This window comes from Aspergillus alliaceus (assembly GCF_009176365.1).
Source record: "Aspergillus alliaceus strain CBS 536.65 unplaced genomic scaffold BDW43scaffold_15, whole genome shotgun sequence".
Taxonomy (NCBI): Eukaryota; Fungi; Ascomycota; class Eurotiomycetes; order Eurotiales; family Aspergillaceae; genus Aspergillus; species Aspergillus alliaceus.
The window spans coordinates 191008-207925 of NW_022474698.1; the positions used below are offsets into that span (position 1 = coordinate 191008).

Here is a 16918-nt window from a genome sequence, read left to right on the forward strand (position 1 = left end):
AGTAATAGCGTTTCTTCCTTTTTACTTTTTACACTTTTTCTTTTTTCCTGTCCTAAATTACTAAAATATATTGATAGTTGTATGTCAATTTTTGATTTTTGAATTTTTTTTTTATTCCATTGCAGTGGGTATTGTATATATATGCATATACACAGGAGGAGGAACGGGGGGGACCAACTTCGCTAAATAAGGATTTTACTTGCTCTCATGCAGTGTGAAGTACAACCCCATGTAGAAGAAGTATTTATTTAGTCGAGTCACACCAACATTGCCTCACTACCACAACACCTGCAGTTGTCCTCCACTGCATCCGTCCGATTCGAGTCACCGCCAGGCTGGCACTTGGCTACCTTGAACAAATAAGAAACCGTCGTTGTTGTTCGCTTGCTTATTCTCCGTTCAAACTTGTCATGTTTCCCCTACTTTAGTGGCATACTTACATACAGTACATGCTGCCAACATACAGCATCCAACCTGAGCCAAAGAAACTCTCCTTTCTTTGCCATTCCCCCTCCCCTCCGCGTCCATCCAACCATTAACCATACAGATCCCGTGGATTCCTTCGACTTGCTGGCAAGCAATCGCCCACTAAGGTATCCTTACTCTCTCACTTACTTACGTCTTGCTTTCCCTCTTCTTCGCTGCATGTCATCCTTCCGCCAATTCAGCCAGTTGTCTCTTATCGTCTGGACGAGACCGTCAGATCGGAATTTATCGTTCTTTTAATAATCTCCCAATATTATTGATTTGCTTTTGAATTTCTGATTTTTCGATTTTATTTTGTATTCTTTTATTTTTCCCTTGATTCCAGCTATACTTATTATTCCTACTTGCATCTCTCGAACCCTCGCCCCTCCCCCAAATATCTACCTCTTTATTATTATTATAATCCCAATATCTATCTCCCTCCCCTCCTTCACCTTTGTCTTCCTTCCCTTCTACCCCGCCTCCCATCCTTCCTTATCGTCCCTCTCGTCCCTCTCTCTTACTTCCTCCATCAATCCTGGAGCCATCGACCGTATCGCATTACCCTCTACTAGATCCCCATGAGAACCGCCGTCCTTTCCCTTCTTCCCCTCTAAGGGCTGGACCATGCGATAGAGAGGCGGTTCCTGGAGCTAGGGGCATCTTGCGACGTCACACGTCTCCTTGGCTACCTGGCCGGGAGACTGCCCATGGCAACATCATGTTCGATGCCCAATCCGATGGTCTCTCATCGACCCTAGCTTATGTGACCAGTACGTTCTAGTTGACTAATTTATTCTGAGGCCTGTGTGCAAGATCGCCAGCCCCCCTTTTTTCTGGATTTTATTTCAGCCGCATATAACTACCAATTTTCCCCCCTTCGGCATCGCAATTTCTTTTGCCTCTTGAATGGGAATTATACCGCCTCCTCTGCTAACACCTTCCCCACTTTCTCTACCTCAGATCTAATGACCCCCATCCGGTCTCTTTCATCATGTGAAAGTACACCTCAGCCACCTGCTGCGACTGCCAGCATGTCCCCAACTCGGTTCTCCCCCGAACCAATGGGTCCGATTATAGGTGAGTCTGGAGACTCAGACCGTGCGAGTTCGCGATTCATTGCAACACCCGTCTTTTCCGAAGATGGATGCCCCTCGGAAAATCCGCCCCAGGCCATGCCATCAGTGCCTATGGAGGATAGCCCTAAGGTTTCTTTTGAGAATTTGGCCAAGTGCTATCGCCAGAATCAGCAGAAACAAGCCCGTCGGAAAAGTTTGGAACAACGTCTTCATGCCACCAAAGTGTCTATGGGGGTTTCTGCGCGACTGGTCCGCGTGGGCGCTGCGGTTCAGCGCGGCTTGGTTGATCGATTGAGATATGACGACAAGGTCAATTTCATTTCACTCTACCATACCCTAATTGATCTCCAGGAATCCTGTGATTCTGCCTGTCGACGCCACTTCCACCGGCAGGACCCGTTGGAAGATTGGCCATCATCTCCCGAGTCCACAGTGGACCGGACCCCGGACTTTTTCCTCCAGTTGAGTCCCCAGTCCAGGGCTGACCTTATTGAAATCCTGCAATTGGTCCGCACCGACCCCCAGTTTCTGTTTGAACGATTGTGCGGCTTGACCCCGGCCCAGCTGGGCGCTTTGGTATCATCTTCGGCCCTTTCGTGGGATGCCGGTGATCTCACATCCCCCCCAACTCTCCGATCCCGGCACTATCCTTCGTTTTCTAAGCGCGGTCCTCCCACTTCCGTCCTTGTTAAGGATCATGTCCTCGCCTTCGAGAGAACGGACGCTGTATCTACCATGTTGTTTAATGCTTTTGCGGCCCCCCTGGACTCGGATGCCCCTGAAGCTAAATTGCGCCTGGACGTGTGGTCTTCTGTTTGCGCAAAGCTCATTGCGGATGGCAGCAGTAGGTTCCATCCTCTTCTAAGCCACATCTTGGCCGCCTGGTCCATGGGTAGTGATTGGAAAGCTAAGCCCAAATTCGAGCTCTACCTCATGGATATCCTTCAAACTGGTGCATTTCTCTTGGAACATGTAGATACCCCACCCGGTCTGAACTTTGACGCCGAGCCTCCAGACCCATTGAGAACGGACGTAGCCGAGGAATTCTTTGCCTCTGCGGTTGATTCTTTGTTCCGGATATTGGATGATCCAGATGGAGGACTTCCCGTTTCAGTGATGGAACTGAGCAGTGCCATATTGCAAAAATTAGATCGTCAGGACTGCCGTGATCGTTTTTTGGAGTTCCTATTTATTCAGTGGTACTTTTCTAAATTCCTATACGGCGCACTAACCTTCCCTGAGGTATGATACTACTCACTTAACCTGCCGAATTTTTTAGGCGATAGATATACCGCGTCTAACTCTGTCTGTAGGCCCACGGACTTTTGCTTGACTTTCATATCAGGAAAGATGCACGAGAGAAACTCCTCGGACAAGTTGGACTTCAGGCTTACTCTCAGGTCTACGCCATCCTACGCTCAATGTGCGTTGTCCTTGTTTCCCAGATACTGCGAGCGAGCAAGTCTACTAACTAAATTTCACTCTTGACAGGACTCATTTCTCTATGGCTCGTCCCATGGTCCGGCAGCATGTTGAGAACATGCTTTCCCGGTTTCAAAACGCGGCCTATGGAAGACAGATCAATATCCCATGCTCAACTTACGGTGGAGGACGCGAGTCACCTGCTGTCTTCCTGATGCTTTCGGCCACTGATGTTCTCAGTTTATTGAATGCCCTTTTCCCTAGGACATGCTCTCCAGTGTGCAACTCACCAACACCGTCTTCTGGAATGTCTGGGTCTTTCAGGTCTCTCAGGTCTCTACAGTCACTTTCGGAGAGGCAGGGAGCTCCAATAGCTGAGCCGGGGTTTTTCAAACCCTTTGTTGACAAACACTCTAGGCGGCCTTCCATCAGAGGCCTCTTCTCAACTGACATGGATTTCTTGTCACTTCCGGAGAGTTCCTTAGCTCGTAATGCCGATCGGATTCGCTTTGAACTATCCGATTTGGGCGAACCCTATGGTCGCTCAAATCTGGAGCCACCATCCGCTGAAGAATGGACCGTGTTTTCAGTTGCTCAGAATGGACGACGTCTATTATGGAGCCTGTTCTCGGACGATCAATCCAGTTACCCAGAGCATGCATCCGAGGATGAGGTCCAGGCCACTACCTTAGGTCTAGAAGATAACTTCGAAGCTCTTCAGACGGCCATTGTGAAACTGATCCAGGAGAATCCCGCCGAAGACCACCATGAAATCAGCTTTCAGGCTCACAATACTTTGCAAACAGACAGCATAACCCTTAAACAAAGATTTGATCGAGCCATGGCATATTGTCATCATGCCTCGGATTTTATCGGTGCTCATTATTGGTGGAACGCTGGCAGACAGCTTCGTCGAAGTGCCGCCAACTCTTCAACTCGACTTGCCGATGACTCGTGGATCCTTGAACCTATGTATACTTCAAGCATCCGTGCCTTCCAGACCTCAAGTTCTGTCATCGAACGCTGCGAAGGTGACTTTGTCGCCCTCGATCGCCATATGCAGCGACTGCAACGGACGGTTAAGGACACAATGGCCACTGTGTCAAAACTGCGAGACAAGATGTGGTACATGACCGACGTAAAGAACTCTAAGAGGTACGAGGAAGCTAAACATGTCGCGCTGGCATTGAAGACTATGGTGTACTCCGCTCGCCTATACAAGCATGCACCTAATGAGGGTCGATCCCGTGGTACTGGAAGATCATTTGGAGGTTCTCTACTTCAAAAGCCAGAGCTACAGGTCATGGATGTCATGAAGGCCCCAAGGAACTATGGGAGCCCGAATAAGCTCTCTGACGAACAGGTGGACTTACTTCGAAAATGGTTATCCCATAACAACATCGAAAATTTCTGCAAAGGTGAGGAACGTATTCACCGGTTTTGTTACGAGGTCAAATCAAGTATCAATCGACTAGTCGGAGAGACTATGGCGGAAACGCCTGTGCTCTGGGCCAGCGAACTATACTATAGAGAGCGAGCTAAGTACGAAAGCTCCAGCAACCGAAGTTTCCATGGTCTTTCTTCCAGTCTACGGCCCTTTAGTATCGGCAGTGATGAAACTAGCAATCCGTTGCACTCATATGCCAACAGCACCCGTCCATCCGACTCACTCTCCAGATACTCGCAAGAACTCCCTCCATTGAATACGAAAACCTCTTTCCAGAGTTTGGTCTCTGACAAATGGCGAGTTCCTCGAGACCTGTCTATCCCTGATACTTCTTCTATCGTGGGCTCTCCAGGAAGGGCCGCGTCAACTTGCACAGGAGATTCTTGCAGCACGTTCTGGTCTGCACCACACCAGCAGTATGCCCCGAGCGCATCCAGCCTATACTCTAGGCCCCCATCACTTCTAAGTGATACGCCAAGCCAACAACCCCGACGAAATGACCGTAAAGCTCTTGGAAAAGCAGCTTTTCTAGATGGACTACGACAAACCCTTACAAGCCTGCTCTTAAGCGATCTGGGTTCCCCGGTATGGAGCTGTGGGAGTGAGACTGATGCCTGGTTTGGCAATGCTCTAGACCAGAACAGAATTCAAACGCAAATGAAGAAACGGTCTCAAATCCAGCGGTTCTATGCGGAGTATGACGAACGGTTAGTCCGCCACGCTATCCATCATGCCCCATTGAGTACCCGGAGAAGCAAATCACTCGGGCCTTTAGAGCGAGAGGAACCCCAGACTCCCGCAGCCTTACCTTCCTCTTCGACTGATGCTGATGCAAGCATCGATGTTGAATCCCCATTCTCATACAAAACTGTGTTCTGTCGTTTAACAGAGGTCTTCTCACGTCATGGAAACCCGTTTGCCAAACTGAAGGCATTGCGAGATCTGCGTGCGTTGGTTATTGCATCACTGAACTCGGCTAATGATGATAAATCTCTCTTCCCTCTTGTTGAAGAGTCACCTTGCCAAAGACGCAATTCTAGTTTTCAAAGGAAGCGAGCAGCTCGCCACAGCTTCTCAGATCCCCAGGCAACTCGTGTCCTTGGCAAAGGCTTCTTCCATACTACAACATCTCCTACCGATGAGTCCGTTATTTTCGACACCCGGCCTTCTGACTACCTAGGCCCCACGGAAAGTCAAATCGTGGAAGCCCTGCGCGGTATAATCCTCGAGGTGAAACCAAAGACTCTTTTCCGCGATTTGCAGTTTATATCGGCATTTGTCCCAGGAGAGACGTTGAACAAGTCCGACAGTGGGACAGCGTTCCTACAGTTTGGTTTGGCTGCACTAAGCTTAAAGGACGAAATTTGCAACAGCATGGTTGAGATTGCCGACAACATTGTTTCCCAGGAGCTCAGCCGGCGTCATCCACCCCAAGGGTATCAGTATGATATGCACGCAAGGCCGGGTCATGCCATTGAGGATGCTGCCGGAATGTGGATTATTACCGCGAAGGAAGGAAACCCAGTTGCTCAGCGGGAGCTGGCAATTCTCTATCTCACCCACCCGGAACTTCTCCCCCGTGTTACTCTCCCCCTCACGTTTTTGCGGGATACATTCAAGGAAGAGACCTTACTCCGTCGCGATAAGGATCCCAAGTCTGACCCGCAGAGCATGTGTCTGGCCCTGCACTGGATGCAGTTGTCGGCTAATGGAGGAGACGAACTTGCGCGGAACAGGCTTCGCGAACTGGAAGAATTTGACTCCATCGCATAACATTCGTTTTACACTTAACATATGCCCAACTTTTTTCCATCCCCAAGCAGCTTAGGTTTTTTGGTTTCCTTCTGATTTGACTTGATACCATTCATGACTTTCAATTGTTTGAATTTCTTTCCTCTGATCTTTCCTAACTACCTTTGGCCCTTTCTACCAGACTAATTCTTCTCGCAGATATTGCTGATTATGTTTCACTTTTCATCACTTTGGCGACCTGCACGCTTTTCTGCCTTGTAGTTGTACTTTGATACATCGTGGCGTGGGATGTCTCGACCTTGCACGGGAGCAGGAAAGGGGCATTGCCTCCCTTCGTTTTATTTTCTTCTATCCTTTTCTTTCCTTCTTCTTAATCTTATCTTATAAGATTCCCCTATACACGTCGGTGATTTTTAAATGGGTGGCATTCTGCTTTCACTTACTCCCCCACCCTTTCATGGGTTCCGAATCTGTGGAGTTCTATAACCTTGGATTGAACTGTAGAGACGATAGGACTGGCGGCCATCTGCTCAGTATTTAGGGTTACAATTTCATACTATACAATGACCATGGGGTTGAACGAATGTTGTTACACTATGAGAGGCGTATGGAAAATTCAGGTTTTAGGGCAGCCAACCGTGTAATTGACCGCTTATTTAAAAAAAAATAAGGGACTAACTGGTCACAATGGTTATTGTTCATTGAGTGATGCCGAGGAAATATTTATATTATGGAATGGACCTTTTCTTTATATCTAATTTTTTCCGTGTGCCAAAAACAAAACAAATCCCTTCGACGTCATCGGCAACGAAGGCCCACGTGCCAGTTCATTGACAATGTTCAAGTTGTTTTCCGCCTGTCACTTGCACTCTTTCGCCATCTCATGTCCAGTACGACCGCTAGATCTACAACTTGCCATTAATCACCCTGTCTCTTTCTTTTCGACATTGCTCAGGGTGTGGAGAGATTCCAACAGTGAAGCGACTTTCCCACAGCAAACCTTGGTCAGCCATTCAAGAGGCTGAAGAACCCCTCCAATCCCATCCATTCACACGCATCATCCTGACGGCCACTCAGCCTCAATTTCATGATCTTTGCGACCTCAGCTGACTAGACACTTTTTGGTGAAAGGAGTGATTGTGTTTCCCCTTTCGTCTCCCCCGTTTCTTGCGCCGCTTTCTTTTAAATATCGCTCCCTCTGTGCTTTTGTTCTCTCTATATCTGACTCGGTCGGTCTCGATTGGAGACATACGATGACGATGGCTCACAACATGGATGAGACACACAAGAGGCCTAAGGGTAAGTGGGTATAACTCAGTTGCTTCGAAGAAAATACCTAAACGCTCTTTCTGTTCACACAGGTATCCTGAAAAACCCAAGCTCTCAGAACATTCAACCGTCGCATGATACTCTAGCCCCCCGCGCCCCCTCTACAGAACCTATCGATACCAAGGAGCTCACCCTTCAAAATACTCTTCAAAATGCCGGGTCCCGTCGCTCCTCGTCTACAACTCGCCCCGGGACCGCGTCTCGACGCCAGTCGGTAGCCAGCATTCAGCATGACGAGAACTCCCCACGGTTGAAATGGGACGAGGCGAATCTTTACCTGACTGAGCAGGAGAAGACTGCCAAGATGAAGATCGATGAACCTAAAACGCCGTATGCGCCGCATTACGATCCAAGCCAGGACGAAGAAGAGATGGAGCTTGCAGAAGCCGAAGACAGCTTGATCGATGCGCAAGGGGTAGTTGTTGACGAACTCGACAAGACGAAGAAGGGGCCTCGGAAGGCAGTTACTGAGGATGATATTCCCGATCTCGAGCTAGGGGAGCCGGAAGATCTGTTTCCTGGTGGCGCTGATGCCCAGAGCAACGATCGCATCGTACGTGCGCGGAGTCTGAGCAATGAGTCCCACCGGAGCGATAAGCATGTGGTCATGGGGGATGACGAGCCTAATGGAAACACCAACACAGATGCAGATCACTTGTTGAGCCCCGAAGAGGCCCAGGAAAAGCATCGCCAGTTTGAGAAGCAGAGGAAGAAGCATTACGAGATGCGGAATATTAAAGAGCTTCTTGCGTAGGCGATCCTCTTTATCTTTCCGGAAGGCTTAGCTTCAAGCATGCTAACGTTGATCTTTAGGCATTCCACGGAGCTGGAGGAAATGGATGAAGATGAGGACAGTGGCGAGGGCACTCCTGCTGTTCCGCCACCGATGCCCAAGATTCCGGAGAAATTTGTGAAAGGGTGGAAGTAGAGGATGTTTTTACTCGTCTTCTTCGGGTCACTTTCTAGTCGTGCCCTTTTCTATTCATTTATCCGTTATAAATTTTTTTCTACCTCCTCATCGTGTATATTCCCCAGCGATCTCTTATGTTTGATGTTACCAATTCTCAGAACCAGCATGGGTAATCCATTCTCCCTATCGCGATGGAGACATGTCATGTCATGTTTAGTTTTACTTGGCTACGTTGGGACATCATGATGGATCATTTGGTGCAGGAACGAATGGGAGGGAGCACCATTGACCTGTTGGGGGGGATATGAAGTGAAGTATTGGTGTAGGTAGCCAGGGAAACTGACTGTTTCCTTACAGAGTTTCATGCATGTCTAAGTGGTACAGTCACCAGTCAGGGGGAGAATCTACAGGCAGCCAACGCAGCAGGCTCCACATAAAGCCTTGGAAGGTGGTGATGCAGGATTTGAAGACCCCCCAGGATAGTAACCTACTCGAACGGGGCAGAGAATAAAAGGAAAAGAGAGAAAAAAAGAGACAAAGAACCAAAAGAGATCACATACTACTTTAGCTCGTAACATAGAGAACAATATAACCTGTTCTTTATCATATATAAAGAATATTATTTCCCGAGGTTTCATATTATCCCAAACTAGCGAGAACGGGCCATCAATTAAATGAAACAAACATACTTTGCGCAGGAAAATAAATGGAAAAAGGAGGCATCTTCTTACCTTACTCTTTTAGTTGGGCCAGATTGGATCATTTTTTCTTCTTCTTTTTTTTTTTTTTTTTTTTTTTTTTTTTTTTTTTTTTTTTTTTTTTTTCTTCCTTCTTGGTTTTTTTTTGTTTTTCTCTTTTTTTTTTCTTTGTGATCCCTATATATATATGTATGTACTATATCTATGTGTGTTTACATTGTACTTTACTGTAACTCGGGGGAAATGTGACTGATCGATGATTTATTTATTACATTAGCAGGGAGTCCATTCCAGCAAATCAAACCACCGATGTCGAGGATCTATAAGTAGTCCTTTTCTTCCCCCCCTTCCCCTCCCTCTTCCCCCCTTAAAATAAAATGCCAATCTGTGAGTAATAGTTCTGGATTTAAGGATATTTATAGTACCACCCGTGTGAGATTAAGGCTCACTTGTTAGATTAAATCAAATCCACCCCCCCCAAAAAAATAAAATAAATCAAATCTAGTACTGTACGAGTATTCCTGTCAATTTCCTCTCCCTCGTGACTTGCGCGCATGTGATCTGTGTTGCCTGCTTTTTCGTTTGTTGTTTCTCTCTTCCCTTTCCTTCTCTCCTTCTCATCCTTCATCGATTCTTTTCCTTTACCGTGGGTTGCTTAGAGAGCAGCTCTCCGCCAATATCCTAATCCATCTCTATCGCAACCTCCACTTTTCCACTTTACGATCAAATATCATCGATATGGCCGATCAGCAGAAGACAGCTGCGGCTGTCCCCGAATCTCAGCCTCCCACTCAGACTCCAGAGACTACGATCCAACCAGCCGCAATCCCAGCTCCAGAGACTCCAGCAGAATCGAAGCAGCCTACCGAGACTAGTCCGAGCGATGCCAGCCTTACAACTGAGCAACCCACCACCCAACCTGCTGCAGAAGCGCCTAAGGAGGCCGCTGCGCCTGCTGAGTCGGCACCGGCTCAGGAACAGCAGGAAGAGGACAAGCCCGCGGACGATAGGCCCGAGTATCTGACCAAGAACCCGGCTTTGAGTGAGCTGTTCGATCGTCTGCCCACCATCCTCTCCACCACTGGTCATGATGAGATGTGGGGTGTCCCACTCAAAGATTTCAACGACGTTCCAACCGTCAACGTTCTGATCAAGTTCCTTCGCGCCAATGAGGGTAATGTGAAGCTGGCAGAGGATCAGCTGACCAAGGCGTTGCAGTGGCGCAAGCAGACAAACCCTACCGCGTTGGTAGAGAGCCGCTACAGCGCCAAGAAATTTGGAGGATTGGGATACTTGAGCACCTACAAGGATGCTGATGGCAAGGAAACTGTTGTCACCTGGAACATCTATGGCGGCGTCAAGGATTTGGCTACCACCTTTGGAAACGTGGATGAGTATGTAGATCCCTACTCGGTGTGAATTGTGACAGCTTATCTGACGGCACGTAGGTTTATTAATTGGCGTGTTGCGCTCATGGAGCTCGCTGTGAAAGACTTGAAGATGGACCGAGCCACGTCCGTTATTGACTATGAGGGTGAGGATCCTTATCAGATGATCCAGGTTCATGACTACTTGAACGTCAGCTTCTTGCGCATGAATCCCAGCGTCAAGGCCGCTACCAAGAAGACCATTGATGTGTTTTCCACGGCCTATCCGGAGTTACTCCGCGAGAAGTTCTTTGTCAATGTTCCCTCTATCATGGGCTGGATGTTCGCTGCCATCAAGGTCTTCCTGAGCAAGAACACCACTCGCAAGTTCCACCCTGTCTCCAACGGTGCCAACCTGGCACGGGAGTTCCCACCTGCCGTGAAGGAGCAGTTCCCCAAGGTATATGGTGGAAGCGGCTCTGCTCTGCAGGAGGGCGCCCGCACGGTGGTCCTCGAGGAGGACAACGAGCCGGCTCCTGCCCCCGCTGCTGCTGCGGAACCCACCGAGGCTGCTAAGACGGAACAAGAGGCGCCAAAGGAGGAAGCAACCCAGGAAGTCCCGAAAGACGAAGCCCCCAAGGAAGCTCCGGTGGAGGCCCCGAAAGAGGAGCCTAAGCAACTAGCCCCAGAAGAGCCAAAGACCGACGCGGCTGTTACGACTCAGGAGGCACCGGCCACGACTGAAGCTAAATAGATGCAACGAGTTGTTCTTTTATCTGATGCTTAGGTCTACGGAAGGTGCTTTGATGGTCACGGTCACGGTCGGATTAATTAGCGGAAAAATCAGTAGAATGGTTTGCGATGCTTGATTTGTGTCTGAAATTTTGATACCTCGGAAAGTTTTGTGTTTATGTTTACAAGAGCCTGTTTGCTTTGAATCACATAATTAGAATAGTAATTTTTAATCATAGCCTAAGAGCAACAAATATTATTGTTCTGTTATTGAAGCCAATGAGATGTCTGTGCATCATCCTATGTACTTACTAGTACATACATACTACCTCGTAGTATAAATACACTGAAGGCGGTGTGGGAACAGGGTAATGTCCTTCACTTTCTTCTTACCTCTTAAAGCTCATATAAAGTATCATAGCGGGCCCTCCAGCATTCTACATTCCTACTTAGGTTAACCAGACCAGCATGCTCCTCGCCCCCCTTCAATCATCTCAACTGCTGCGATAATTCGACTGATTTAAAGGATCCCTGACGATCTCTAGACACCCTTGACTGAACGCAGAATCCCATCACGCGCCTCCCATAAACTCGTCAGAGCAGCAACTTCCAATCACCTCTAAATGTCTGTCTGGAATCCAGATAACATCCGCGATGTGGCCGAGTCTGTTGGCATCGTCAACCTGAACAATGATGTAACCGAAAACCTTGCCCGCGACGTGGAATATCGGATTGCCCAGGTTCTTGAAGAAGCCCTCAAATTCATGCGCCACAGTCGACGCACTCTTCTCACTACACAGGATATTGCGCAAGCTCTGCGCGTGCTCGATGTGGAACCGTTATATGGATATGAGTCTACGCGACCGTTGCGGTTCGGAGAGGCATCGTTGGGACCGGGGCAACCGTTGTTCTACGTGGAGGATGAGGAAGTAGATTTTGAGAAGTTGATCAATGCGCCGTTGCCAAAGGTGCCCAGAGAGGTCTCTTTCACTGGTATTTTCAACCTCTGTTGGGCATGCGCGCTGATGAATCGCTAATCCTTTCTACTAGCACACTGGTTAGCGGTTGAAGGCGTCCAACCGTCAATTCCTCAGAATCCTACTTCGGCGGACTCGAGAAACCTTGAATTAATGTCCAAGGGCCCTAATGCAAACTCCACGCTGGCGGCAATGAGTGGGAGTGGGAATGTGGCCGTGAAGCCTTTGGTGAAGCACGTGCTATCCAAGGAGCTGCAATTGTACTTCGAAAAGGTTTGCAGTGCCTTCTTGGATGAGTCTAGCGAGGAATACAGAACGTCGGCCTATTCCAGTCTGAGGGATGACCCTGGACTTCACCAGCTCGTGCCGTACTTTGTACAATTCATCTCCGAAAAGGTCACGCATGGCCTGAAAGATATCTTTGTCCTGACCCAGGTAATGCGCATGGCGGAGGCGCTGGTGCAGAATAAATCGCTCTACGTGGATCCTTATGTGAGTTCTCTTGTAATCTCGCGTCTTTTGTCTCTCTAACATGAATTTTTAGGTTGCATCTCTTGTCCCTCCTATTCTGACCTGTCTAGTTGCTCGGCAGCTTGGAGGCAATGCGGATCTATCCGAACAGTTTGCCCTGCGTGACCTAGCCGCATCGCTTCTGGGTCTTATTGCTAAAAAGTACTCGCATTCTTCCCATACGCTCAAGCCACGCTTGGCTCGCTCGTGCCTGAAGACGTTCCTGGACCCGTCCAAGCCGTTCGGGGCTCACTACGGAGCCATTATTGGCCTCCAGGCCGTTGGGGGCACGGAGGCCGTACGGGTTCTCATTCTCCCTAACTTACCGACTTATGGATCTCTACTCAAGGACGGCATGGCGGAAGAGAATCCGCGGCGCCCAGAGGCAGAAAAAGTGCTTAACATCTTAATCGGGATACTCAGAACTCTTAGTGAGGGACGCATGGCACTTGCCAACGGGCATAATGGCGTCGTGACACAGGATTTACGAGAACGCCTGAATGGTAGGGTAGGAGAATTTCTTGCAGCCAAGATTAGTGAAGCGGGGGAGGTCGAAATGGCGCATGCGATTCTGGAATCGTAGAACACAAGCATTCTCTTCCTCCTTCTGTTTCGTTTTATTTTCGACTTTTTTATTTATTTATTTTTCTTTCTTTAATATCACATTTCGCACATACAATGACGATGGGATAGGGTAGGGGATTATTTCATTGATGTCAAGGCGTTTGGGGGTTTAGAGCGGTGTTATCGGTTGCTCAATACCATTAGCGGTTTTTTTTTCCCTCGTCCCTCGCTCTCTTGAATGGGTTTACCCCATCTAATTACACATTGAAACTGATCGTAATGAGGCATGTTTAATTGCATGGACCTTGCATATCTGCACGTCCGCCACTAGGTTCTCTTCCTCCGCGTTCCTGAACCGACGTCACCTTCCGGCTGACTCAGCTCTTGGTTCACCGCCCACTATTTGCGGTCTGCCCGGGGAGGTTTATCCAAATCGGGGAAACCAAGTGGAAGATTGACGGCAGAAAAAGTTGACAAAAAAATTAGGGAAAAAGGAAAACGAGTGTCGCATGTCATGTCTAGTGTTCTTCTCTCCCTCTTCCCTCTCTCAGCATTCCCACTCAGCTCTCCGTCTCAAGTGGTTCTTTCTTACTCTAAAACTAGTCCTCGTCGTAGTGAGTGAAGTATGTCAAGATTATTCCATTGTTTTTTTTAACCTTCTCCTATTTCACTTTTATATAGATCTCATAACTGATCTTGTTCTCTCAGATTCTGCGCTGCGGACGAGCCCAACCCAACTTCTCTCGTACCAACCACTCCCGTCGCTTTGCGCCCCACGGACTTTTTCTTGGGCCCACACACCAGACAACAATTGTGAATATCAACAATTCACCTGCACACTCTCCAACCCCACGTCAATACAAATTTTTTATCTTTTCATTTCGTCTGTACTCTGAGCTCCTTTTTCGTTCCTTGCTCAATTGAAAAGCGAGACTCGATCCCTGTTCTTCTGTGAGTGTTCGCTTCGGTCTACGTATCCTCGCAGATGTTCAGAGTCGTAGCGTCTCGCCATACCGTGCTGCTTTGAGCTCTATTGGATTCTAGCCTTCTATGAGCCCAAAGGACCTACTACGATACCTGTCAAAGCCTGCAAAGTAGGTTTCTGGTCGTGACGGCTTCGGTGGCGGACCCAAAGCTAACCGACATTTCATCTAGGCCCCGATAACGCGACTCACGTCTTCCCACTCGTCTCCAACTCACCGTTTTCTACCTATTTTTTCTTTCTCAAACAGAGCAGATATCCTCGTCTGCTAGACCCGATACTTTTACCGGTATCGGTATCTTCCAGCACGAGGGTTTGCGACTGATAGTCACAATTCCTTTCGCCAGAGGCATTTTTCTCCTTTCCCTCTCATTTCGCCCTCCCTAGCAGCCTTTTAGGCTTTTATTGGACCTTACCTTCCTGGCTGTGTGCCAATATATCCCGACTCGTTAAGGGCCTTCTCTCTCAGGCGGACATTCCCCCCCTGTTCGTCTGGGCAGCAGATAGTGCTTCCTAGGCTTTCTTGTCTACGGGCCACACATCGAGCGCGTCGCTCCACTGCACCACCAAGTTCATATCATTATAATCAGATCAGTTCGCTTCTCAATTTCCTGGTCAATCAAGATGGTTTACATCGGCATTCCCAAGAACTACACGCAGTCGCCGTCTTCGTTTATGGCGACTCCATCTCTGACAATCAACCATGAGGTGACTCAGGATCTTGATTCTACCAATGCCTTCGAAGGTACGTCCTCAGCGAGTGACTAACCTCGCGGTGCAAAGACTAATGAGAAGCAGGGCCCGAGAAGCTCCTAGAGGTCTGGTTTGCCCCGTCTGCTAATGAATTGGGCTCAACCCAGTCTACTGGTCTGAAGGCGGTGCCGGAAGAGATCTGGAAGGACATGCTGGATCTAGTCAATTGCCAGGTGCTTTCTATCGTCTCGTCTGAGGATGTGGATGCCTACCTTTTGTCGGAGTCTAGCATGTTCGTTTGGCCTCACAAGCTGATCCTCAAGACGTGCGGCACCACAACTTTGCTCTCCGGGCTGCCTCGTATCCTCGAGATCGCTGCTCTGTTTGCCGGTTTCCCCAAGTCTTTGGCTCCTTCCAGTGGAATTGGTGTTGCGGCTGCTCCCTACCGTGTGTTCTACAGCCGCAAGAATTTCCTGTTCCCTGACCGTCAGCGTGGTCCCCACCGCAGTTGGAGGGATGAAGTGCGTACTATGGACAGGCTTTTCCTGAATGGCAGTGCCTACATGATCGGCAAGATGAACGGCGAGCATTGGTACCTGTACCTGACCGAGCCCAACACCATGCTCACCCCACCGGCGAGTCCTAAGGGTGACGAAGAGCTGACCGAGACGAAGTTTCTCCAGATCCCAGAAGGTTCTCTGCCACTGGGAGAGGATGCCAATGATGAGACACTGGAGGTGTTGATGACCGACTTGGACGAAGAGAATGCCAAGCAATTCTATCTTGACAATGCCACCGCTGTTGCCGAGAAACGCTATCGCAACTTTGATAAGGATAACGGCGACCATGTTGACGTATTCAGCAACAACTCGGATATGGATCTGGAGGACACCGATGGAACCCGCATTCTACCACCGGAGTTGACTACGGAGGGCCACGCCTTGGGTACCGTTGTTTCAGAGTCCTGTGGTCTTTCAGATGTCTATCCCAAGGAGAAGTTCCCCGAGGCGCGCATTGATGCCTATCTGTTCACTCCTTGTGGCTTCTCTGCCAACGGCGTCATCCCGACTCCAGACCCGAGGGCCAATACCCACTATTTCACGGTGCATGTGACGCCCGAGCCTCACTGCTCCTACGCGTCCTTTGAGACTAATGTGCCGCACTCCCAGAACGGCCAGACCAGCGCCGGGATTGTGCAGCAGGTGGTGAACATTTTCAAGCCTGGTCGCTTCACTGTGACCGTGTTTGAGAACAAGCCTAGTGAGGTCGAGCTGAGCGGCCTTGGAGAAACCAAATACATCGAACGGCAGGCGGCCCGTCGGAAGTCTAAGATGGAGCATATTGAAGGATACCGCCGTGTGGATCGGATTGTTCACGATTTGGATGGATATGATCTTGTCTTCCGCTACTATGAGCGGCTTGATTGGAAAGGGGGGGCCCCTCGGCTCGGAGAAGAGCGCATCTGAGCGGCGTCAATCCAACCATTGTGCGATCCGTTAATTCATTCTAAATTGGAATTTTTTTTTTAGCACTGTCTATTGCGCCTTTTGATCTTGTTTTTCTGTGATTTGTGCTTCGTCCTGAGCCAGTTTCATTAATTATAAACCTTTCCAAGCTTATTTTTCCTGGTTCAATCAAGTTTCATGTACCAATTTTCCAATAATTCACTACTGCAACAGCAACACTGAACATGAACATGAACATGAATAAGAAATATAAGTAACGGATACCCCGTCAACGATCTCGGACTGATGGCTCGCCACGTCCCATGTCTGTTCTGGAAGTTGTTTATCTGGCTCCTTCCGTCCCTCCGAGGGCTTAAGTTATTCCAGATATTCGTACATCAGTATAAGTGCGCGGTGTCTTTCGACATACTAAGCTCCACGGTAAATCAAGAAACGGGCTCCTGATGAAGTAATACTGAATAGTTCTATAAACTTGGACTTAGACTCAAGAAGGCTTTATAGATCTAGCTGTATTCTCTCAGGGAT

The 16918-nt window shown here is 48.7% G+C and overlaps 5 protein-coding genes across 5 annotated transcripts; all 5 read left to right on the plus strand.

Moving 5' to 3' along the window:
- Positions 1 to 1433: 1433 nt before the first annotated feature.
- Positions 1434 to 6186, plus strand: BDW43DRAFT_299404 (uncharacterized protein; the record flags this gene model as incomplete). The annotated part of the gene is made up of 3 exons (XM_032044716.1): positions 1434 to 2786; positions 2858 to 2967; positions 3036 to 6186. The coding sequence occupies 3 exons, from the start codon at positions 1434 to 1436 to the stop codon at positions 6184 to 6186; spliced, it is 4614 nt and encodes a 1537-aa protein (XP_031901523.1).
- Positions 6187 to 7424: 1238 nt separating this feature from the next.
- On the plus strand, positions 7425 to 8422 carry BDW43DRAFT_309948 (PP1-complex regulatory subunit GLC8; the record flags this gene model as incomplete). Its single annotated transcript, XM_032046802.1, has 3 exons — positions 7425 to 7464; positions 7527 to 8244; positions 8308 to 8422. 3 exons carry the CDS (start codon positions 7425 to 7427, stop codon positions 8420 to 8422), a joined length of 873 nt encoding a protein of 290 aa, XP_031901524.1.
- A 1084-nt stretch (positions 8423 to 9506) lies between these two features.
- sfh5 (CRAL/TRIO domain protein) lies at positions 9507 to 11478 on the plus strand. Its single transcript, XM_032041553.1, has 2 exons — positions 9507 to 10496; positions 10551 to 11478. Exons 1-2 carry the CDS (start codon positions 9841 to 9843, stop codon positions 11221 to 11223), a joined length of 1329 nt encoding a protein of 442 aa, XP_031901525.1. The 5' UTR covers positions 9507 to 9840; the 3' UTR covers positions 11224 to 11478.
- A 100-nt stretch (positions 11479 to 11578) lies between these two features.
- On the plus strand, positions 11579 to 13552 carry BDW43DRAFT_272597 (TATA-binding protein-associated factor TAF6). Its single transcript, XM_032041554.1, has 3 exons — positions 11579 to 12194; positions 12252 to 12670; positions 12723 to 13552. Exons 1-3 carry the CDS (start codon positions 11825 to 11827, stop codon positions 13269 to 13271), a joined length of 1338 nt encoding a protein of 445 aa, XP_031901526.1. The 5' UTR covers positions 11579 to 11824; the 3' UTR covers positions 13272 to 13552.
- An 838-nt stretch (positions 13553 to 14390) lies between these two features.
- On the plus strand, positions 14391 to 16536 carry BDW43DRAFT_51818 (adenosylmethionine decarboxylase SPE2). The gene is made up of 2 exons (XM_032050177.1): positions 14391 to 14979; positions 15033 to 16536. Exons 1-2 carry the CDS (start codon positions 14859 to 14861, stop codon positions 16391 to 16393), a joined length of 1482 nt encoding a protein of 493 aa, XP_031901527.1. The 5' UTR covers positions 14391 to 14858; the 3' UTR covers positions 16394 to 16536.
- Positions 16537 to 16918: the final 382 nt, after the last annotated feature.